The 23,515-nt window shown below is 38.4% G+C and overlaps 1 protein-coding gene across 4 annotated transcripts in view; it reads right to left on the reverse strand.

Annotated features, from left to right (window-relative positions):
* Positions 1 to 23,515, reverse strand: part of Tsp26A (Tetraspanin 26A) — an 84,911-nt gene that overhangs the window by 14,796 nt on the left and 46,600 nt on the right. For 2 of the 4 annotated variants that reach the window (XM_068225367.1, XM_068225368.1), the window contains exons 6-7: positions 22,481 to 22,531; positions 5,948 to 6,058 (exon numbers count right to left, since the gene is read on the reverse strand). In XM_068225367.1, coding sequence (XP_068081468.1) covers positions 5,948 to 6,058; positions 22,481 to 22,531 — 162 coding nt within the window. Of the gene's footprint in view, positions 1 to 1,437; positions 1,555 to 5,947; positions 6,059 to 22,480; positions 22,532 to 23,515 lie in introns of all 4 variants that reach the window. The other 2 variants (XM_067137008.2, XM_068225366.1) reach the window with 2 other exon arrangements.

Below are 23,515 nucleotides of genomic sequence, written 5' to 3' on the forward strand. Positions count from 1 at the left end.
TAGTATAAAACATCCCAGCTGGCAGAATAAGAGCCAAATATAATCTGTTGGACCCTTCTTCTGCAAACTTAAAACAGTCGAGTTATAACAAAGTCCCAAGCGGAATAATTGGGTCCTTCTTCTACCGACCATGTACTTTAACGTGTGGTTCCTCCAGCAAGTACAAACATGGCTGAGTCCTTGTTCTACTCATCACATGTGCCTTCTTAAGAAGTGCAAGAAAAAGGAAAAAAATTTAATTTTGAAAAAAACCTAACGGGCCCTTATTTGAGTAACCGCTTGAATTATTATCTGATCTATGTTAATGGGAAACAACTGCAAGGAGTACAGAGGACTGACTATTTAGGATGTTTGCTAAATGAGAGATGGGAGCAATATCAGAAATAAAAATTTGAACTGAAAAAGAAAAAAGGCACAAATGCATTCTATCGGATTTTAAAAGTATTAAGTAATCTGAACCTAAACTCCCATATTAGAACCCAAGATCTCCACTTTGTTATTCAGTACCGGTACAGAGGTATGGACATCCAGGATTGTAATGAAAAAATGGTTAAATGCCTTTGAACTCTAGTGCTGTTGTTGTATGCTCAGAATATCTTGGATGCATTACATAACAAATGATATGGGTATGCAGCACATGAGGAAACAATTAGAAATAAGAAAAACCATCAAGGAAAGGAAGATAGCATACTTTGGCCACATTATTAGCAGTGAGATATACATCTTCAACAACTCATACTGCAAGGAAAAGTAAAAGGAAGAAGAGGATCTATATTTTCTGGTTGGAAAACCTGCATCAGCGATCCAATTCATCATTAGCTGACTTATTTAGAGTAGTTGTTAGTAGGAAGGACTGGAACAGATTGACCACCAAAGTCCATTGAAGATAAGGCCCTCAAGAATACTTCATGGTTATTTCCTACAAGTTGTATGCTCACTTACACTGAAGGGCAGTTGAATTAGAGAAATATACCCACTTAAATCATGAAGAAGAAGGAAATAGGGTTTGGCTTCCAGCACTAGCATACATAAGGCAGCAGTGCTGCTTCAGTTTTAATACCAGCAAAAACAAATCACACAGTAAATGAACTTGTCCCCATCTACAAAAAGTGATCAGTCTAGTTAGATTGCCAGATTACCTTGAGTTAAGATCAAGTACATCACAGTTGAAAAGAAAACTCTCTCTAAACCGTTACCATGGTCCAAAAGATACATTTCTTAATATTTACATGGTTCACAAACTACAAAGAAAAGTCACAATTCATCCATTTTTCTTCTGTATCTTTTACTGTATTGCAATATAATTATGATCAGCTTATCACTAGTGTAGATACCCTCACTTGATACATCTAATTGGTCTATTTTACCATCAGTTGCCTTGTATAAAGAAGCAGTCTCATTCTCTCGATCCTCAACTATGAAATACTAATACTTTACCTGAAGGAATGCAGTTGCTACAGCTACAATGGCCACAATCAGCAGGTTTCGTTCCATCCATTCTTCTCCAGCTTGGACACAGCCCTTCTCGTTTATTATCTTGGCAACGTCGTATGGCTGTGGAAATCTCAGAGTCAATAGGTTACCTGGTTAACAGCTGACAAGTCCCACAGCCCAAGCAGACTTCCTTTTGTCCAACCATCACCTATCTACCTTTCTAGCAGCTCATTAGTATAAAGATTTAGGAGGCAAAACAAGAAGAAATTTATCTGAGAAAGTGATGTTTAGTTATGTAGTTGAATAATATAATTAAAGTATTAGGTTGTATGCCGAACACTTAAGAAATGTTGTCATTTCTTAAAGAAAGTTTGTGAGAGTATACAGACATTTACACAGTCAACATACAGAATGAAGAGAAGAAAAGGATGAAGGATGGATATTGAAATGATGAAAAGTGTTTGATACTTTCTAACACAAATGGACCATGCAGACAGAGAATAGCTCCTTCATAGGATCACAATGTCCACCTCAGTATAATGGTTAGCATTAGCTGTTGTCCTCAGAGGCCCAGGCTGAATTCCCTTTACTGCCAGAGATTTACAAATAGCAAGATAGTTGGTGGGTGGTTAAAAAGGTATGTACAGCTCACCTCCATTAGGGGTGTACCGGCAAAGAGCTGCCTCGAGGAATAGGAGAACACAAGCTTACTTTTATATGATCACAATGAAAAAATATTTTCCAGATGTTGTTTTCATTGTTATTTGTTTTATGAAACAGATAGTACGTAGTCTTAAGCACTATGTACTTACAGTGCCAGTACTATTGTAATGCTTACACTGATATGTGTGTCCGACTCGTTGGCTGAATGGTCAGCGTACTGGCCTTTGGTTCAGAGGGTCCCAGGTTCGATTCCCGGCTGGATCGGGGATTTTAACCTTAATTGGTTAATTCCATTGGCTCGGGGGCTGGGTGTGTGTGGTGTATTCAACATTAGAAATCATCCTAGGTAGGGCTCCCATCTTCACAGATATGCAGGTCGCCTAATAGGCCATCTACTAGAAAAAGACCTGCACCAGGCCTCTCCGGAGGCCATACGCCATTATTATTACTGGTATGTGTAATTATAATTATCTGTGTGTTAAGATTGGGAAAAGTGCCCTGAGAGAATAAGAAAAGAAACTAGGAAGAAACACTCAAAAGTGTGCTAACAACACCAGAATTCAAACCTTACACTTGGAATCTATTGCTCTTACCATCTGAGCTATGACAAAGCACACTAAATGTACGTTGCTACAGTGAGGATGGTGACAACATGACTATAGCGTCATGTTATTCTGATGGGACAGAGGATTCATATTTCTTGCAAGCAATGAATAATTTTAATAGTAATGCTGTATGTTTCATTAACTACAAAGAGTTTTTCATAAACTACAGACTTTTGCACTCTAGTAAATCTATTGATTAAAGAGACCCAAATATCATCTGACTATGCCAGGATTCAGTCTCTGAGCACACGAGATGAGTGCTTAACCAGGCAACACTAATCACAAATCCAGTTAAGAATAAGAACCTCTTAAGGAATCAATGAGTCCATATCATTATAACATGGTTTGCTTTGCACCACAGCGACACAGATAGGTCTTATGGCGACATGAGATAGGAAAGGGCTAGGACTGGGAAGGAAGCGACTGTGGCTTTAATTAAGGTATAGCCCCAGCATTTGCCTAATGTGAAAATGGGAAACCATTTTCAGGGCTGCCAACAGTGGGATTCAAACCCACTATTTCCTGAATGCAAGTGAACAGCATAGCCACATGCTCGGTATGTGTAGTATATTGGTCAAAGCCTCTCCACCTCTCTAAAGCACCACAGTATTAGGCAGTATCCATTATATTGGCCCATACTAGTCGCCTTAAATTTCTGAGCAGAGCCATTAACAGAATCAGCCTCCAAGTTAGTAGTACCCAGAGAGGTGTTATTTGCAGCTAATATATTCACCTAAAATAACTCACTTTCAATATTATTACTAAGGGGCTGATAATCCAACTTGCAGTATCTTTCCAGAGTGTCAGTATATGCCGAGATAATGGAACTATATTTGTTTTTATAAAGGACCTGCACAGGTTACCATACCCTAGCATTAGAGATGTAGACATTGCAAATTTAGGGTTGTGATTATTTTCAAAATCTGACAAGTAGTTCTGAAGAAAATGGAACATTTTCAAACATGCTTCCATTGGCAGTCATTGACAATCATGGGACTTATTCAAAATATTCACTAACCAAGTGGACAAAGCACAATTTACAGGGAGCTCTTTGACCTTCTTCTGACAGCTAAGCATCCACTCTCTTGTGCGTGTAAATACTGATGCAAGTTAGGTTATGTGTATGACTGACAACAACTTTTCATGTATTATAGGTTAAGTTATATTTTTTGGTTTAATCATGTGTACAGGTACTGGTATTCAGTTCATGTTTTATAGGTTAGGTTACATTTATTTCTTGTAAATAATCTTTCATGTGGTCATAGAAATTCAGGAAACTTCTGGTTGGATGTATATTAACTCAAGGGAACTTAGGTTAAGGTTACATCATGCTTATCACTTATAAGAAATTTGCTCAGGCAACCTCCAGTTGTATGTGTGTTGATGTAAGTAAGCTCTGTAATCTTCATGTACCAAGGACCTCTCTGTAGTATTCTACATGCTTCTATTATCCTGAGGCAATAAGCTGTAGGCCTAATGCTAAACTTACGTCAAGATAAATTTTAGAACACGAACTTACCAAGAATTCCTCAAATTCTCAATACAATTGTAGAATCTTCCAGAAATCTTGTATTAATACTATGTTGTAAACAAGCAGAATTATCTAGAATCATAGCCAGTGAAGTATACCGAGTGTTAATAATAAAAATTTTCGTGTGGCTATTTCTAGCCGAGTGCAGCCCTTGTAAGACAGACCCTCCGAGGAGGGTGGGCGGCATCTGCCATGTGTAGGTATCTGCGTGGTATTGTGGTGGAGGATAGTGTTATGTGTGGGTGTGAGTTGTAGGGATGTTGGGGACAGCACAAACACCCAGCCTTCGAGCCACTGGAATTAACCAATGAAGGTTAAAATCCCTGACCCGGCCGGGAATCGAACCCGGGACCCTCTGAACCGAAGGCCAGTACGCTGTCCATTCAGCCAACGAGTCAGACATACAGAGTGTTGAAATTAAGGGAACAGAAGTTAAGTAGAGTGATGAGTTGATAGTTGGTGTGTTGTTGATAGCATGTGAGAACAACATAATGAGAGAGAAGTTGAAATCAACTAGAGTTATGGAGTCATGATGTTGATACTATTATGGTAGATCAATTGTGATTAACTTCATGCCTGCTGTATAAGTGTTGAAGTTAGAATTATGCAGTTACAAGCTTGTGTTCAGTGGAGTTGTAAGAGTGAGTTGAGTGTTGTGATGGTGTTAGTCTTAAATCAGTTGTTTCAACTTGCTCATGGTGAATCAATCATTATTAATCATTATTAAAAAAGACAGTGTCAGTTAGCAATGAGCCACTTAAAAATTGTTGTTTTGATAGTTCATGTATACATCCATTGTGTAAAATATATGTACTCTACTAGTGATGCACCAACAAACATTTTTATGATTTTAATTGTTTAAACTGGGGTGCGCATTACATCCGATGGTGCATTAGATTAGCGTAAATATGGTATACATACCATATATATTTTCACTTAACACAAATACAATAAAATAACATGTAAAAATATGTATGCATTAAATTGATTGATACATGAGATAACTCACAATGTCAACAGCTCTACAACTCTTAACTCTTCCAACAACTATAACTTCAACTGACTGACTGAACTCATGCAAAATCACACTGCCAAATTTGCAATGCTCATATCTCTAATTCTAGGTGTATAAAGCAGTTTGGCTCCTTTTAAAAAACAAAGTACCGTACCATTTCCTCGGCAGGAACTGGCTTCCTCGAAAATCACTGCAAGTTCAATTTTGAGCCCCTCTGTAACATTCGTGAAATTGGAAAGATTTTAAATATCTTTAGCTATTTATGAGTTATTTAAGATGAACATTTTAGTCGACAGCCTCTACTTTTGTATAAAAATCTTGAAAAGATCTTTGAACTTGACATCACTTATCTCAGATGTGGTATATCCAGGAAAGTGAATTATTATCAGTTTGCAGATGTTAATGTACAGGATGCGACTGCAGAGAAAGCATTGCTCCTTATAAAAAAATAAAAAATAAAACATAAAGCAAAATATTGCTGAAATATTAGCTGAGAGCTACATTTCATACTAGCTGTGAATGGGAATTATAAGTTAAGCATATATTAATAGAAGCAAATGTGGTAGTAAGGTAACAAGCATCATACTCTCTTATTGCTTTCTGTTACACACACATACTGCATAATTATTTTATGAAAGATACACTCACAAATAAAACACACACATAGATACATACACAGAGAGGAAAGGAGACCATTACCTGAAGGACTGCCACCCCTACTGCTACACCTGCCACAGGGACTAAATTAGCTTCCACCCATTCTTCCCCAGCTCGTAAGCAACCTCGTTCAAAGATGTTGCGCTCACCAGACTACGTACAACAGAAAGTATGTTGTTGATATCCATCACCTTCTTAAGATTTGAAAGTAAGCTGATTATTATTTACTACCACCATACGAGATGAAACAGCAAAAGAGGAAGTTAAGCAATAGGGGCCAGATTCTTAAGCAATTACATACTCCATTCCTTTACTTGTAGACAACTGAACATGAACAATGTTGGCAAAATTGTGGTTCTCATATGATTATACTTGTGTTTCATTTTATATATTTTTAGTAATATTACATATTTTTACATATGTAAAGAATGTAACATTCTTGTACATATCTAGGTAATTATTTTTTTATGAATGTCAGTTTGTTTAATTTTTAGAATACAGTAAATTAATTGGAGAATTTTATCTCATATAGAACATAAATTCCTAAAGTTGGCTTTAAGATTCCTTTAAAATAGGGAATAGGTTTGAATGCTTCAACTGTATACTGTACAACAGCACTAATCCTTTCTCAGAATGTTGGATGGCTAGGTGCCTTTCACTGGTCAGAGTTTATAACAAACTCCAAGCAGTCTTGAAATGTAATCTACGATATTCAAGCTCTCCATCTGTTTGCAAGATCATTAGTGGCGAACAAGAAGCACTCCTGGAGGATATTTCACCCAGCTAGTATTTCTTTTGAAAATATCCCCTCCTATGATGTTGAACAGTCCTTCTGAACTTACAACAGAATTGATCAGTGTGAAAACATCACAATGGAAAACTTCGATAAATACTTGGCGACACACTGCACATCATGATTAAAAAGTTACCATATTATTTGTGTTACTTAATAGTGGTTTAAGGACAGATTCTATATTAATTTTATTAGTAATATTTGTTTCACTTTTAGGCATGAGGGCAAGAGGAAATTAGTTACAAAAATACACTGACTGACAGAGCAAATGCAACACCAAGAAGGAGTGGTCAAAACTTTATGCCAATTGCAGGGTAGACTGACGTCACTGAGGTATGCTCATGATGTGAAATGCGCCGCTGTGCTGCGCACGTAGCGAACGATAAATGGGACACGGCGTTGGCGAATGGCCCACTTCGTACCGTGATTTCTCAGCCGACAGTCATTGTAGAACGTATTGTCGTGTGCCACAGGACACGTGTATAGCTAAGAATGCCAGGCTGCCGTCAACGGAGGCATTTCCAGCAGACAGACGACTTTACGAGGGGTATGGTGATCGGGCTGAGAAGGGCAGGTTGGTCGCTTCGTCAAATCGCAGCCGATAACCATAGGGATGTGTCCACGGTGCAGCGCCTGTGGCGAAGATGGTTGGCGCAGGGACATGTGGCACGTGCGAGGGGTCCAGGCGCAGCCCGAGTGACGTCAGCACGCGAGGATCGGCGCATCCGCCGCCAAGCGGTGGCAGCCCCGCACACCACGTCAACCGCCATTCTTCAGCATGTGCAAGACACCCTGGCTGTTCCAATATCGACCAGAACAATTTCCCGTCGATTGGTTGAAGGAGGCCTGCACTCCTGGCGTCCGCTCAGAAGACTACCATTGACTCCACAGCATAGACGTGCACGCCTGGCATGGTGCCGGGCTAGAGCGACTTGGATGAGGGAATGGCGGAACGTCGTGTTCTCTGATGAGTCACGCTTCTGTTCTGTCAGTGATAGTCACCGCAGACGAGTGTGGCGTCGGCGTGGAGAAAGGTCAAATCCGGCAGTAACTGTGGAGCGCCCTACCGCTAGACAACGTGGCATCATGGTTTGGGGCGCTATTGCGTATGATTCCACGTCACCTCTAGTGCGTATTCAAGGCACGTTAAATGCCCACCGCTACGTGCAGCATGTGCTGCGGCCGGTGGCACTCTCGTACCTTCAGGGGCTGCCCAATGCTCTGTTTCAGCAGGATAATGCCCGCCCACACACTGCTCGCATCTCCCAACAGGCTCTACGAGGTGTACAGATGCTTCCGTGGCCAGCGTACTCTCCGGATCTCTCACCAATCGAACACGTGTGGGATCTCATTGGACGCCGTTTGCAAACTCTGCCCCAGCCTCGTACGGACGACCAACTGTGGCAAATGGTTGACAGAGAATGGAGAACCATCCCTCAGGACACCATCTGCACTCTTATTGACTCTGTACCTCGACGTGTTTCTGCGTGCATCGCCGCTCGCGGTGGTCCTACATCCTACTGAGTCGATGCCGTGCACATTGTGTAACCTGCATATCGGTTTGATATAAACATCAATTATTCGTCCATGCCGTCTCTGTTTTTTCCCCAACTTTCATCCCTTTCGAACCACTCCTTCTTGGTGTTGCATTTGCTCTGTCAGTCAGTGTATATTGTGTAATATACTCCACGATTTAAAGTGCATATTATTATTTTTAAATATTTGAAGTACAGTATTTTGATTATGCCTTTAATCTGATTATTTAATACTGCCAAAATTAGAAAGCGGTAGGCTACATAAATTATCTAAAGCAACAATGACGACTTTGTCATAAAATATGCAGGTACAGTGAATACTGAATTTTCACGACCACATTGTAATCGAAACAGACTTTCAACGTATTAGGTCGTGTTATGTACACGTAGTACGTGTTGAAGAGATGTTAAGTACAGAACAAAAATGGCCAGCCGGACACCAGTGGGATCCGAACCCACAACCTCCCGATTTCGCGTCGGTTGCTCTACCAATTGAGCTATGGTGGCCTAGGCCATCTTTGTTCTGTTTGAAAGGATCTGAGCTACAGCTACGTACTACATGTACGTAACACGACCTAATACGTTGAAAGTCTGTTTCGAATGCAGGTACCGTATTTAAAACAATATTGTCTCATCTTAACCATATGCCATGTACAAACATTTTCAGAAATTTAGTGAATTAATACTATTACATATTTAATTACACATTTCACTGATACTACATTTTTATGTACATATTTTGCACTTCAATATCACATAAAAATCTGGGCCCTAGTGATCATGCAATTTAAATTAGGAGCCATCCATTTGGTTAACAATCAAATTAATGTTACCAACATGCAAACAAGAGTTAAATTGAATAAATTACAGAAAAATATCTTCTCATATTTTCCTTTCTAAAAGTGATATGAGAAAAGTTTCATTTGAAGCCATTTAACTCTGAAAATTTCAGATTATGGTGAGTTTAGAAAGTTTAAAAAAAAATAGTCTGTAGAGTAGCTGTGTATTTTATTCTGAAAATTTCACAGAATTTGGTTGAGTCATTAAGATGTGATTGTAGAACACATAAACAGCTAAAGAAGAACACAATGTTACTGAAGAACCAAAGCAAATTAGTAATTTCACAGTAGGAAGAAAGTATGATGTGGATGAGGGTTCTCGTACTTGGTTGGAGGAAAAACGAAGCTCGTCTTGAACAAATAAACTGTAATTTCTGAGCATTTTCTTCAGTCTGTCAAAACTAATGTATGATTAATTAGAATTTAGAAAATACCTGAAAAAGAAAACATTTAACAATACATTATAGAAACAACCATACTGAAGAACCTAACAGTTATATATTAATTCAGGTGAAACTGAAAAGAATTGGTTTCCACTATAACAAAGAGAAGTTTCAAGAAATTGAAAACACGATATGTGATATGTGTCTGAAAAGAGGCAGTTTGGATGTCATGAGTGAAATGTGTCGTTTGCAAGCTACAGCAATGGCAAAAGAGTTAAAAATTACAAGTTGTAAGGTTAGCTATGGATGGCTCCTGCGTGTTTTTGAAAGTGGACATGTCTTCTTAAGGTCAGTCAGAAGGCAACTCACCCAGAGAGAAGACATAAATTAAATAGAGTACCATACTTGCATACCATGAATAGTTCTAGCCCTTGGATTAACTAAAACTAACTATGTATATTTTAGGAGAAAATAAATATTAACTTGAAACACATACTTACCACTGTCCATTGTTCGTAAGTATAGTATTAGGTTTCATATTTTAATTTTTATTGCATAGTATTTATAAAATTAGAAACAAGAAATGGGAATGTTCTGTACGTGAGCATAAGAAAACTTGCATTGCAGAACATCTTCCAGCCAATTATGAAGAAAAGATTGTGGATTCCCACAGATATCAGTTTGTGTCAGAGAAATTTGTATTCACTCTTGCAAATTGGTAATGCAAACTAGATGCCAGTATATTTTGAAATGCTGTCAACTATAGGGTAAGACTGCCCAAAATTATGTACTGCTCAAGAGTTGCATTGAGGTTCACGTTTCATCTATTACACTGCCAGAGAAAGCTACCAAGCGCTGTGGATGCAAGTTTTATGTTGGTCGACATACTGGCCAGCTAACCTTTTCTTCTTCTTCTTCTTCTTCTTCTTCTTCTTCTTCTTCTTCTTCTTCTTCTTCTTCTTCTTCTTCTTCTTCTTCTTCTTCTTCTTTTATGACCACATAGGATCACTTTAGTCAGTCCGTCGTTCAGGTCTCTTTGAAGGGATTGTTCGGGCTTTGCGGTCCTCCCAGTACTTCTTCAGACGCTCTGATCTTCGTGCCCTTTCCTCAGTTGAAAATGTACGTGTTGTTGGTTTGTTTTGTGTAAGGGTAAAGCGGAGGTTTGTATTCTTGAGTTTTGTATTCAATTTTATCTTATTTGTGGTGTCTTCTGTTGTAAGGCCTATTTCCTTCAGATCCTCTCTTACTTCTCTGATCCATTTACATCCTGTTGTGGTATTTTTTGAGACAAGATTGTGTTGTACTAGTTGTTTCAGAAGTCTCGAATCCTGCATCCTCATGATATGTCCAAAGAATCCCAGTCTCCTCTTACGCATAGTATCCATAATGGGTTCTAGCTCTTTGTACACGACTTTGTTAGGTATTAACCGCCACTGTCCATCTTTCTGGTATTTTTTGTTGATGCAGGTTCTTCTAATCCTCCTTTCAATTTTCTGAAGTCTGTCAGTCTTTGATTGTTTATTCAGGTAAAAGAGTGTTTCTGCTGCATATGTAGCTTCCAGTTTTATAACTGTGTTGTAGTGTTTTATTTTTGTATTTATTGATAAACATTTCTTTTTGTAGATACCCCATGTTAATTTTTGTGCTTTAGCTAATCTATTTGTTCTTACTTGGATTGAGATTTTTTCATTTAAGTTATGTGTTATTACTTCTCCAAGATATTTAAACTGAGTTACTATTTTGATTTTATTACCATTTATGGTGACATATTCTCTATGGATTATTATACAAGTGTTTCCTTGACAACTGCTTTCAATTGTAGAAATAATTTATATAATTTCTCTTAAGTATTTTGTTTTTAATATTGTCAATCTTCTTATGTTAATTTTAAGGACACTTCCTCTAAAGCATTGAAACTTTGTCATTATATATATTTTTCATCAAAACAGTGTTATGTGGCTGAAGATGTTTATAATATACAAAACATGTACCACTTTTAACCAATAAGTTGCCTTAAGCAATTTAGTGTATCGACAAGGTGGAAAATAAAAAAAATACTTAGTTGTGAATACTGGCAAGCTTTAGTTGAGAATGAAACACTGTGGGAGAAAGAATGTAGATTTTTAACTGTTACTCTGTGTCCAACTCGTTGGCTTAATGGTCAGCGTACTGGCCTTCAGTTCAGAGGGTCCTGGGTTCGATTCCCAGTCGGGTCGGGGATTTTAATCATCATTGGTTAATTCCAATGGCTCGGAGGCTGGGTATTTGTGCTGTCCCCAACATCCCTGCAAGTCACAAACCACACATAACACTATCCTGCACCACAATAACACGCAGTTACCTACACATGGCAGATGCCCCCCACCCTCATCGGAGGGTCTGCCTTACAAGGGCTGCACCCGGCTATAAATAGCCATACGAATTCAAACTGTTACTCTGTAATTATATTTCTCATAGAGTCCGGCTCCATGGCTAAATGGTTAGCGTGCTGGCCTTTGGTCACAGGGGTTCCGGGTTCGATTCTTGGCAGGGTCAGGAATTTTAATTGCTTCATTTCGCTGGCACGGTGGCTGGGTGTATGTGTCGTTTTCATCATCATTTCAACCTCATCACGACGCACAGGTTGCCTACGGGCATCAAATTTAAAAAAATCTGCATCTGGCGAGCCGAACTTGTTCTCAGACACTCCCGGCACTAAAAGCCATACACCATTTCATTTATTTTTTTTCTCATAGAGAGAGACTGCTTTTGATTTGTAATGGCTGATGTATGATACTGTGTCATAATTAGTATGTATTTCTGCTCAATATTCAGATATAAATTTTGTTATATAATATAATGGTTTTGACTAAGTAGTTTGACGTGAAATGTGATGCCATATCCTAAGGGTTCACATTACATTTCAAGTGCGTACTCTTAGGACACTTCGAAGCTTTTGACTGTAATGCAGTTTCTTAATATGCTAGCCAGTATGTCATCTAAACATCACTTTAAATCTGAGAGGCAGTTGTTCATTCTTGAACAGCTTAATACAGCAACAGAAAGAACTGCTGCAGTATGAGAGATACTGCAAAATATTTGGAAATACATGCAGCAACACTAAGGAAAAGATTAAAAAAGGTGAGTTTACTAATATGCAGACAGCACCCTGTTCGTTAATTAATAAATAATAAGGTTACTTGCAAGGGAACTATTGATAAGTGCATATCGAGACTGACAATGAAATTTCGGAGAGAGGATGAGGGAACCATAAAAAAGCAATGTACGAAAATTTAGCTGCCATTTCGAGCTCTAAGATCCTGAAATTGACACAGAAATAATAAGAATGCATGTATTAGCATATACCTGGACATGGACAGCCCTGGTGACCAGCTGAAGTGAGTACGTTACCTTGAGCTTTCTGTGCCGGGCAGTTAACACATATTCCTTTGAGAGAGCAGTCATGAATCTGGCTAATTTTCTAAAGTATGAATTATGTTATTTCCAGAGAAAAAAAAAAAAAAAAAGGTTTCTCCTCTTCCCATGAAATAACTTTGGAAGAAAGGGAGATGGGTCGACATGTGATTGAACTAATTGAAAATCATCCCATGGGTGCCAGCAATGTCAGCACGGATAGCGAAAATGATAGTGATAGTGGAAGCAACAACACCTCATTGGCATTATTTGAAAGAGAAGGCAGCACACTATTGCCAGGTACAAGAAGTGTTACAGATCTGAGTTTGAGCTCGGTGTCTGATTTCCATCAATTCAGTGAAGCGACACCACAGTCACGTGACAATTCTACCAGTTCAAGTTATGCTTCCAGTCAACAGAAGAAAGTGAAACACACTGTAGTTCTTGCATACAAGAGAAAAGCTATAACTTTATGGTTAAACAAGGAACGGGGTGAGAAGCGGCTATCATTAACCACTGTTCACAAAATTTGTCTTTGGTGATATCGCTACAGCAACTGTACACGTAGAAGAACCAATTAGAAACTATGTTAGTAAGTCCCACTGAACACGGGAAATTGATTTATAAATTGTTTTCTCACTTTATGGAAACAAGGAGGTTAAAGCGGACTGTTTGCGATCAAGAACTGCGACTGGGCCTTGGAACTTTCAAGAGATTTCAATGGGACAAAGATATTTTATTTATTATTTATTTATTTGAATTATTGTTCAATGGGCATTTCTGCTCACTTACAGAATATTTCCATTTCTTATTTCTAATGTTATAAATAATATACAATACATTAAAATATGAAACCTAATACTATACTTATAAACTATGGACAGTGGTAAGTGTGTGTTTCAACTTAATATTTTAATTTCTCCTAAAATATATGTTGTTAATCTAAATTAATCGAAGGACTAGACTATTCATGGTACATAAATATGGTACTCCATTTAATTTATGTCTTCTCTCTGAGTTGCCTTCTGACTGACCTTAAGGAGACTTGTCCATGTTTGGCATTTTATTAATTGACTGACATATTCTGTTTAAAGGTGAATTCATATGGTGATTTTTGTTTGAACTTTTAATAAAGAAAGTTACATTATTTCTGTTACTTTCAAACGGTGCATACAGGTTTAATTGGTAGAGTACCTCTAGGTTTTCTGCTTTACTTTTGAGAATTCTATGTAGGCCTAGGTATTTTACAGCCGTTAATGTTCTCCTAGCATGCAACTTATCTATGCCAGAATTAGTTATTAAGTCATTATATGTCACATCTACTGGTTGGTTGAGTTGTTTCAAGAAAAATTACAGAATCATACATAGAAAAATCACAAAATTTGTATCCCATGCATATCTACAAGAACAAGAGGATAAAGATAAAGTTGCAAAGAAATTTGTGGAAGCACCTTCAGAGTGATTTTTAGACTACACACCTTCTTCAATGTACAATACAAATCAGAGTGGTTTAGTGCACAAAATCAAAGCAACAAGGACTCTTATTATTTGTTGGTGAGAAACATACAGAACATACATACATCACTCAGTTAGTGCACTCACCCATTCATACACAATTATGCCTACAATTAGTATAGCCAGTACTCTTTACCTGAAATTATTCATTGTACTATAGGAGGCAACTGGAACTTTTGGACCAAAGAAATGTTTAATGCCAAAAATATAATGGTAACAGCCATAAAATCAGGGATAATGGGAAAAAAGAAATTAAAATATTGGTTTTAAGAATCTTTCTTCCCATTCACGGAAGACAAGTGTTTGCTACTGTTAGATTGTCTTGAAGACATTCCTCCAGGCAACAGTATAGAAATTCTCCAGATTCCTCCTGGCACTACAGAGAAAATACAGCCATTGGATTAGGTTTTTCTTCCAGCGTGGAAGGTTTTGTTCGCTGTTTAACAAACACTGTGCCAGCTTGTGAAGATGTTCAGTTTGATGTTTATCAGAGAAACAGCATGTTGAAAATGCAATCCTTCATTTATTTCCAATTTTCTTTGGTATGATTCAAAGACATGATTAAATATTCATGGCTCACAACCAACTACACAACAGAGGGACCTCCCGAGTTCAAAGTGCCTGCAAAATATTGCCTTCAAACAAGTAAGGAAAACTGTGAAGAACAATGTGACATTAAAGTGCATATTCATTGTGCATGGTGCCAAAAATATTTGTGTTTTTATCATGTGATTAACATACCTCATTTATGTTTCACATTCATTCCCGAAGAGTAAAGTGACCTTGGTGCACCTTAAATTGCCAGATCATTCTATCGCTCTCCAGCGCAACTTCAACTGTACTCTGCTGTGCGCCGCGCCAGCAAGCAAACAAGATGCAAGGTTTGTCCAGTAGCTGCATTGTCACATGAAATTTGTATCAAGATTTTGACACCTTCCTGTTCGACATCTTCATCATTTTGCATCATTTTTCTGTCTTTGCTCCTGCATGCTAGCCATAAACTGCAGCTGCTTGACTTATCCCACTTCAGGCCACTTGAGCAGTTCAACTCAGAAGAATGCAATTGCTGGATTAAACCCAGGTCGGCCCATTATAATTTACCAGGTTGAAGAAAGTTTTGGGACAGCTTAAACAAAGTCAGCTTCTGTTGAGAAAGCAGTCAATTAATTCAAAGCTGCAGGTATTATTCCCCTAAAAACCTTCAGCTTTTGAAGATGAATTCTTCACACCTTCATCAGTGACTAAGATTTAGAGAAACCTCCCAAAAAAACTGATGTACAAAATCATGCTGGACCATCTTGTAGTGAGAATAATAACGAATGTACCCTTTTTTTTTTTTTTTTTTGCTAGTTGCTTTATGTCGCACCGACACAGATAGGTCTTATGGCGATGATGGGACAGGAAAGGCCTAGGAATGGGAAGGAAGCAGCCGTGGCCTTAATTAAGGTACAGACCCAGCATTTGCCTGGTGTGAAAATGGGAAACCACGGAAAACCATCTTCAGGGCTGCCGACAGTGGGGTTCGAACCCACTATCTCCCGGATGCGAGCTCACAGCTGCACGCTCCTAACCGCACAGCCAACTCGCCCGGTGTACCCAGTTTCAAATCAAAAATGTTCTGACAGAGGAGGAGGAGGAGGAGGAGGAGGAGGAGATGATAACATGATGGAAATGTTTGAAGATGATGATGATGATGATGTCTGTATTTACTATAGCAGCTGTCCAGCTCCATGGCTAAATGGTTAGCGTTCTGGCCTTTAGTCCAGAGGGTTCTGGGTTCGATTCCCAGTTGGGTTGGAAATTTTAACCTTAATTGGTTAATTCTGATTGCTCGGGGCTGTGTGTGTGTGTGTGTGTGTGTGTGTCGTCTTCAGCATTAGAATTCATCACAGGTAGGGCCCCATGCTCATAGATGCGTAGGTCGCCTATACGGCGTCAACTCAAAAGACCTGCACCAGGCCTCTTCGGAGGCCACACACCATTATTCTTATTGTAACAGCCTCTACTCAAAATCTAAATATCACAAAAAAATGTATTCAATGCCAGAATTTCTGACTTTGGGATCATACTAAAAGCAGTGAAATGGACTGTTGATCAGAATCATATGTACTGTACCTGAACTCTGTAAGTTGTGTTTGTGTAGAATACATAAATAAACATTTTCATTATTAAGGATCATTGTTTACACTCTTTGCTGAAAGTACAAACTCTTGAACATAGTGACAGCAATATTACAGGTTAGATGTTTCTTCATGTTCCATATACTGAGGTATCTAGCAAAGCACAGCAAAGCAAAGCAAAGCAAAGCAAAGCAAAGCAAAGCAAAGTCACCTCCGTACAGGCCATGAAGGCCCTTGGAGGAGTGGAAGGTAAAGGCTTCCACCATTGTTAACCTCAGTCCGTGATGGTGTAGAGTGGTTAGATCTACACCCGGTCACCTTTGCCCCAAGGAATTAACCTGGTACTCATTTTTGGTGTAGGCTGAGTGAACCTCAGGGCCATATGCACCACCGAGGTATCCAGTCGAAAGTAATAGAATACAGAGGTAGAAGTAAATTTTTGTCTCTTAGTAACACTGAATAAAAAGCAGAAGAGGGATTGGAGGCAGTGTGGGAAGCCTTATTTCTAAAGCTTATGTTCAACCTATCTTCCAAATATGAAAAAGATTGGTCAAATAGGAAAAAGTTCCAGTTGAGTCTCCCCATAAATTAGAATGTGAACTGCATGCAGCATCCAGTTCTAATATTGAAACAAAAGCATGAATATGGTAGGTACAACGAAGTTCCTTATGAGAACAATTCTCTGCAATGAAATCCAAGAATAAGTTTTGCTTCTCTCTGTTTTGTTCAGGGATGAAGTGCAAATTTTTAAGTGGAATATCTTATTCATCATGTTAGTTAAGCATGATTTCAGTCATAAATGGACCTAGTAGTACTCCAAAGTTATTGTGATGTAGACACGTCGCATGTGTGACAGACTAATTTTAAGTTGCTCCCTATACTGTTTTTATAAGATGTTTTATTTATCCTGGCACAGTTAGGGATATACTCCCTTTGTTACACTTAACCAATTTTAACCTAAAACAATCTTAAACAATTACTTTTAAATGAAGCAAAAGTTAATGGTAACTGTACCGGAGGTACCCGTGCCCCGTGCATTTAAAACTAGCGCCTTGCAGAAGACCATCTATAATAAAAAATCGGAAACTCATTTCGGAAATGGTTTGAACATTCCTCGACAGATGTTGCCACTATCAACTTATGTGCGCTCTCTGGGGTGAAGATGAACTATTAATTTTCAAAGTAATTTTGTGTGTCAAGGTTTCCTAAACTGAATTGTTTATAGTTTGTTTTTGGTGTTCTGAAGTTATCAACATTTCTATCTCTTCCTGCCAATTTAATTTGTTAGCCTGTAAGAATATTTGTACATTTATTTAAGTAACCAATCACTGTTTTTGATATTTATTTGACTGTCCAATGAAAATTGGGGGTGTGTCAGGGTTTCGGCCCAGAGAAATCTAGAACCTCCCTCTTCACTATAAAAGCTGGGACATTTCAGGCCATGTTGTCTTTGTGATCGCTCCAGTCAAGATGTTCAGAGTGTGTTAGTAGCAGAGGCAGGGGAAGGGCTCCCTCATCCAGCTTCGGGAGGTCCACCAGCTCAAGGTAATGGCAGATTCTGTTTAACAATGTAATAGACTTTGAAAGCTAGCTCGAGTGGAAGGTTTCAAATTTCTTTCGCAATGTAACTTTTATTTCTCAATGTAAATTCTCAAACAAGTCTTCAGAACTTAACCGAACTTAAGGAATAAAGAGTGAGGAACCCTCTTGTATTCCCTCTCAACTTGATATTGAGGCGACTATGATGTTGTAACCTTTAAATCTATCTCTTAATTTTGTAAACTTTCTCTCCATCTAGTCATCTCCGTAGTCTAGGCTTAACCTCTGTAACGTCGGGCCATAAGCCCACATAGGGTTTTAAGTAGTTTATGTAAACTTCAAGGAGTGCAAGTGTTCGCCCCCTAACATTTTGATTTTTGGCCAATAACTTTAACCTTTCCTTTTTAGCAAAGGCCATGTAGTATGGATACTTGTTACCCCTGTTAAAGTCAACTTAAATTTTTTACTTTTAAGGTAAATCAGACTGTTGAGCATAGAAGACAGTGTTTACCGTTTGGTTTTGTTCAATGTAGGTAGGTGCCTGAATAAGCCTGGAACTTGTAATTTTGGAGAATAGTCTCCTAGGAAGTAACTGGGTAGAGTAAAGACGTTCATCTTACTAGGTGTAAAATTTGGAACTCAGTCTCCTTGATTGAAGGGAGCAATGGTGCTCTTGTTAAACTGGTAACTAGGGAGCTTCAAGCTCATGTTGTTAAATTGTTATCTCATTATTCTTGTATTGTTACTCAAGCTCACGAGCTACACTTTGTACCTGATTTTGTTATTTGCTTAGCAAAGTGTAAAATTTGAAAAGAAAATAATAAAAAAGGAAAAGAAATACAGCTTAAATTTTAAGGTTTTAAATTAATATTTCGACTTTTGTATATCCACACATTCACCTCTGTCCAGGACGGTATCTCCGGAATAATGTTATCATACAAATGGAAAAGAGAGAAAACCTAACACTTGTTTTCGCAGACTAAGCCTTACACAAAAGAGGAAAGGATTTAAAATCCTTAGCTGACACCAAGTTCCATCAGAGCACAGTACTTGGTTAAGTAGTATCTATCCTTCATTCCTTTTAATTAAACTGTATTAAAACTATGTGCAGCCATTTTAATTTGATGCAATTTAGGCAGCCTGCTCATCAATTCTGATGTTCTATTTTACTCTACTAGATTGCAGAGTAGACCAGAGTAGGCTGAGTTTTAATTACTTCTGTCAGGTAAACACCAAATGTGTCACCACAGATTTTTCACATGCTGGCATCATATGACACGGTCCGGCTCCGTGGCTAAATTGTTAGCATTCTGGCCTTTGGTTACAGGGGTCCCGGGTTCGATTCCTGGCAGGGTCGGGAATTTTAACCATAATTGGTTAATTTAGTTGGCAGGGGGGCTGGGTGTATTTGTCCTCTTCATCATCATTTCATCCTCATCACGACGCGCAGGTCGCCTACGGGAATTAAATCAAAAGACCTGCATCTGGCGAGCCGAACTTGTCCTCGGACACTCCTGGCACTAAAAGCCATACGCCATTTCATATGACATGGAGTGTCAAGAGTGGACTTTCTTTCATCCTTTAAAAATCCAATTACCTTTGCCAGGTTTGAACCTGTGAGCCTAAGTGATACTGCTCTTCAAGAGGGGCAAAAAAAAAAAAAAGTATGGAAAACTATCGCCCCATAAGTCTGCTGTCTCACCATTACAAGCTCCTGATCAAGATTTAAACTAATAGACTTTCCACAGAATTAGATTTCTATCAACTAGCCGCCTTTATGAGAAAACCACTAGACATAATATTAAGATTTATCTAGCCTTTATTGACCATTCTACAGCTTTTGATTCAGTGGAAATATGGCCAGTTATGAAGATGCAAGGAACTGTTCTGGAGTGAGGTTACACTGCAAGACCTCTGCACCCGATGGAGAGCAGGAGTTCACTACAATACCGTACTTGTGGATGCAAAGGACTTGCCGACTGTCTCTTAACTCACTTGCACTGTGAATAAATAGGGCTTTTGAAGGCATCTATATGCATGCAATGATGATGGTCAGTGTGGATGAAGATCTTACAACCAGCAATATCCTAGTAAACAAAGGAGTTTATCAAGGGAACATGATCTCTCTGAAGTTGTTCACTCTCGCAATGAAAGATGTGTTCAAAATTGTAGACTGGGACGGCAAAAGAATAACAGTCGATGGCTTGTACACCTGTATCATCTTTGATTTGTTGACAATATTATACTTATGATTAAAAATCTGAAAGAACTTAATAGTATGCCTCAGCAGAAATTCATCTGGAGATGAACAATGAGGAAAGACCCAAAAAGAAACATCTCAAAACTGTGCATCAGACCACTGAAGCTGTTGATGAATACATCTTCCTTGGCCATAAAATCCAACTAGAAAGGAACAATCAAATTGTAGAAATCCCTTGAAACATAGGACTGAGTTTAGCAGAGCGATTCATCCTGACCAATAAGGACACAGTACTGTAACGTGCTCCTGCCATAACCCCTCGATCTACGTTTCTACAAGCTTTTGGAAATATCGTCGTATCTATGTCTCCATATACTCTGCAATATCTACGTTTCTACTCGACTATATGCTTTCTACTATTATTATTATCATCATCTATACCTCTATGTATTATTGGATTAACCTTGCTTTGTGCTCACCGCCTTTCCGCTCCGGCATCTCTCGACATTCTGATTGTCGTCCTCCTGTCTGCTTAACACCAACTACGTCATCTGCCACGTCACTTAAACCTTCTCGAACAGACTGGTCTTCACTTCCGGGCGTGTATATATTGGACTGCTTCGCCCGTCTTAAGCAGACTGGCAGAGAGAGAGAGAGAGAGAGAGAGAGAGAGTGTGTGTGTGTGTGTGTGTGTGTGTGGAGGGACCACTGACCTCGCATGGCTCCCCGTGCGGTGCGCATTTCATTCCCGTCCACCTGGAGAAGTTAACATCGTCGGACTTCAGTGAGCTAAAACACTTCACATACAAAATTGATGGAAAAATTTAACTCTGCCAGTTTGGTGTGTTGAGTGATGATATATTTTGATCTTCAAGGCCTTGGTTCGTGCCTAACTTCTTACCACTTTCAACTTATTAAAAATCATTATTTTTAACGTTCTGCAAATTGTTGATGTGAACTGAGGGTAAACATCGCCAACAGAATTTTCTCAAGCTTTCATGATTTGGACATTAATTGGCGGATGAGCTTTCTCCAGTATCGCGCAGTCGGAGTTCCTTTTTTCTCTTCCTTACATGTCCTTGTTGTTCTGATCCCCCTCTTTTCCGTTCCCTTTTCTCTCTTACTTGGTTTATTTGGTTTTTATAATAAAGCGCCCTGGAGGTGTTTGGTTTTCTAAGTGTGGCCAAATGTTACGATCTTCGTAGAAAAAGGATAGTTGTTCTTTCCAAAGTTTTTTTTCATGTCTATTTCCCTACGAAGAAAATCATCTGAGATGATTATGTATGTCACTCCTTCTTTTTTGAAAATTGTAAACTAATCCTGTGTTCTAGTTCCCTTATATTGCTGAGATTTACAGTGAATATTATTATCTGAGATCGTGATCTATGAAATGTATTTGAAAATTGTCAACAATCCTGTGGGGCTAGTTCCCTTTTACTTTCCTCCCCTTTAGGGGAGCTTGGGTATTGTTTTGATCTCCGGGATCTCTCTCGGACCTATTATCCTTCTATTAATCTGTGTGTAGTGTGCTATAACATACTATTCCGATTTTTGTTATCAATAAAACAAAGGTTGTTCATTCAAAAGATTCTATAACTATTCCTCTACAAAGAATTATCATCTGAGATGATCACCTATGAAAACATTTGAAAACAGGAGTGTAGGAAGAACTCAGTAGGGATGGTTTGATAATGTAAAGAAGGTAGCATGAACTCAGTGATGCCAAGCTGCACAAGAATAATGGAAGAGGCCTACACTCGGTAGTGGACAGATATAGACAAAGAAGAAGAAGAACTGAATTGTAATATTGTATATTATTGTAGTGTGATACATGAATCAACAGAGACAATTCAAACATACACTATATACAGGAACAGTTGTTGGGGCCGCCATTCCCAAAAAGCACCCCAACAAGGTTTAATTTACTGTTAGAAAACAGTAGTGAAGTCAATATAATTTGTTATAAATATTACTGTATTCTCTTACTGGTAAAAACCACAACAGTGCTGCTGTATTCTCACAACAACAGCAGCAATAACAAAATACTGTTTCAGTATTTTGTCCTCTTATCAACTCATGGGGCACATCATTCTGTATTTCCAAAACAGTTCCTAAAGAAATAAAATAATATTCCTTGATTTCATTGTGAACTTTGCTCTCTTAAGGAAATGAACTGTGTATTTCAAACACTACAATCACATGCTTGTGAGGGAAAATAACACCATGCAAACCAAGCTTTCCTCACAGTTACTACTTACGTATTCTTCTTTCCTAACATCATATCCACATTGCTTGTTTTTAATGATTTCCTGAAAACAAAAAAATATATTAAGTTTATCAAGTTTACTCTGAATGGCTCCATTAAAAACACAAAAGGAATTGAAGAAAACACATAAACTAAAACAACAGAAAATCATCGTGTATAAATAGCAGTATAAAACAGCATTAGAGTGCTGCAGAAGTTGAATAGGCAAGCCGTAACCTTGCAAATGGGAAAAGGTCTAAGTTTGATTGAGGTTGCTCCAGGTCAACTCAAGAAAGTTGTCAAAATAAGAAACAGAAAATTTCCTCCATTAGGAGTTATTCTGAGCAGGAAGGGTCAATTCTGATGATAAGGTTCTGATCCCTTTTAGCAAATGTGAAGAATTAATGTAGTCAAACAAGGCACTGCTTCTATCTTACTGACTGTTAAAGAACGTATTTCTTTTCCTGAAGATTTTTGTGTGATATTCATGATTGGGAATATTCTAGTCTGTAGTCTCATGTCCTTTGTGTTTGAAATCATATGATGTAATTGTTTCTGCAAGCTCTTCTAAGCACTGAAGAATGAATGAACCCTTGAAGAATGAGTCACTAAAAGCTATAAAACTATTTCACCATTAAAATACAAGTAGTGCTGGCAAAGAGTTGACCAAAAGCAGCTGTAGTAATAGTGGCAGAGTCAAAGAGCTTGAGGACTGATTACAGTATGCTTTATTTATGAGTGATGAGATATCAGTAACATATACTGTATATTCATTGGTCTGTCATGTATAGCAATTGGTCATCTCATTACTCTCATCTCATGACATTAGGAAGAGGATTGGGGACAGAAACGCTACACACCATTCTGACATTTAACCTGAAATTGGAAGGCCACTTTAAGGATAGCTGTGAGTGAGGGTTTAAATTACGAGGCCGAGTGTGCCCTCATTCAAAACAGAGCCAGGAATCAAACTTGGATCAAATGGGTAGGAAGTTACTGTGCTAACCCCTAGATCATGGTGAAGGAAGCAAGATATTCTTATGGGAGT

This window comes from Anabrus simplex, chromosome 1 (genome assembly GCF_040414725.1).
Source record: "Anabrus simplex isolate iqAnaSimp1 chromosome 1, ASM4041472v1, whole genome shotgun sequence".
Classification (NCBI taxonomy): Eukaryota; Metazoa; Arthropoda; class Insecta; order Orthoptera; family Tettigoniidae; genus Anabrus; species Anabrus simplex.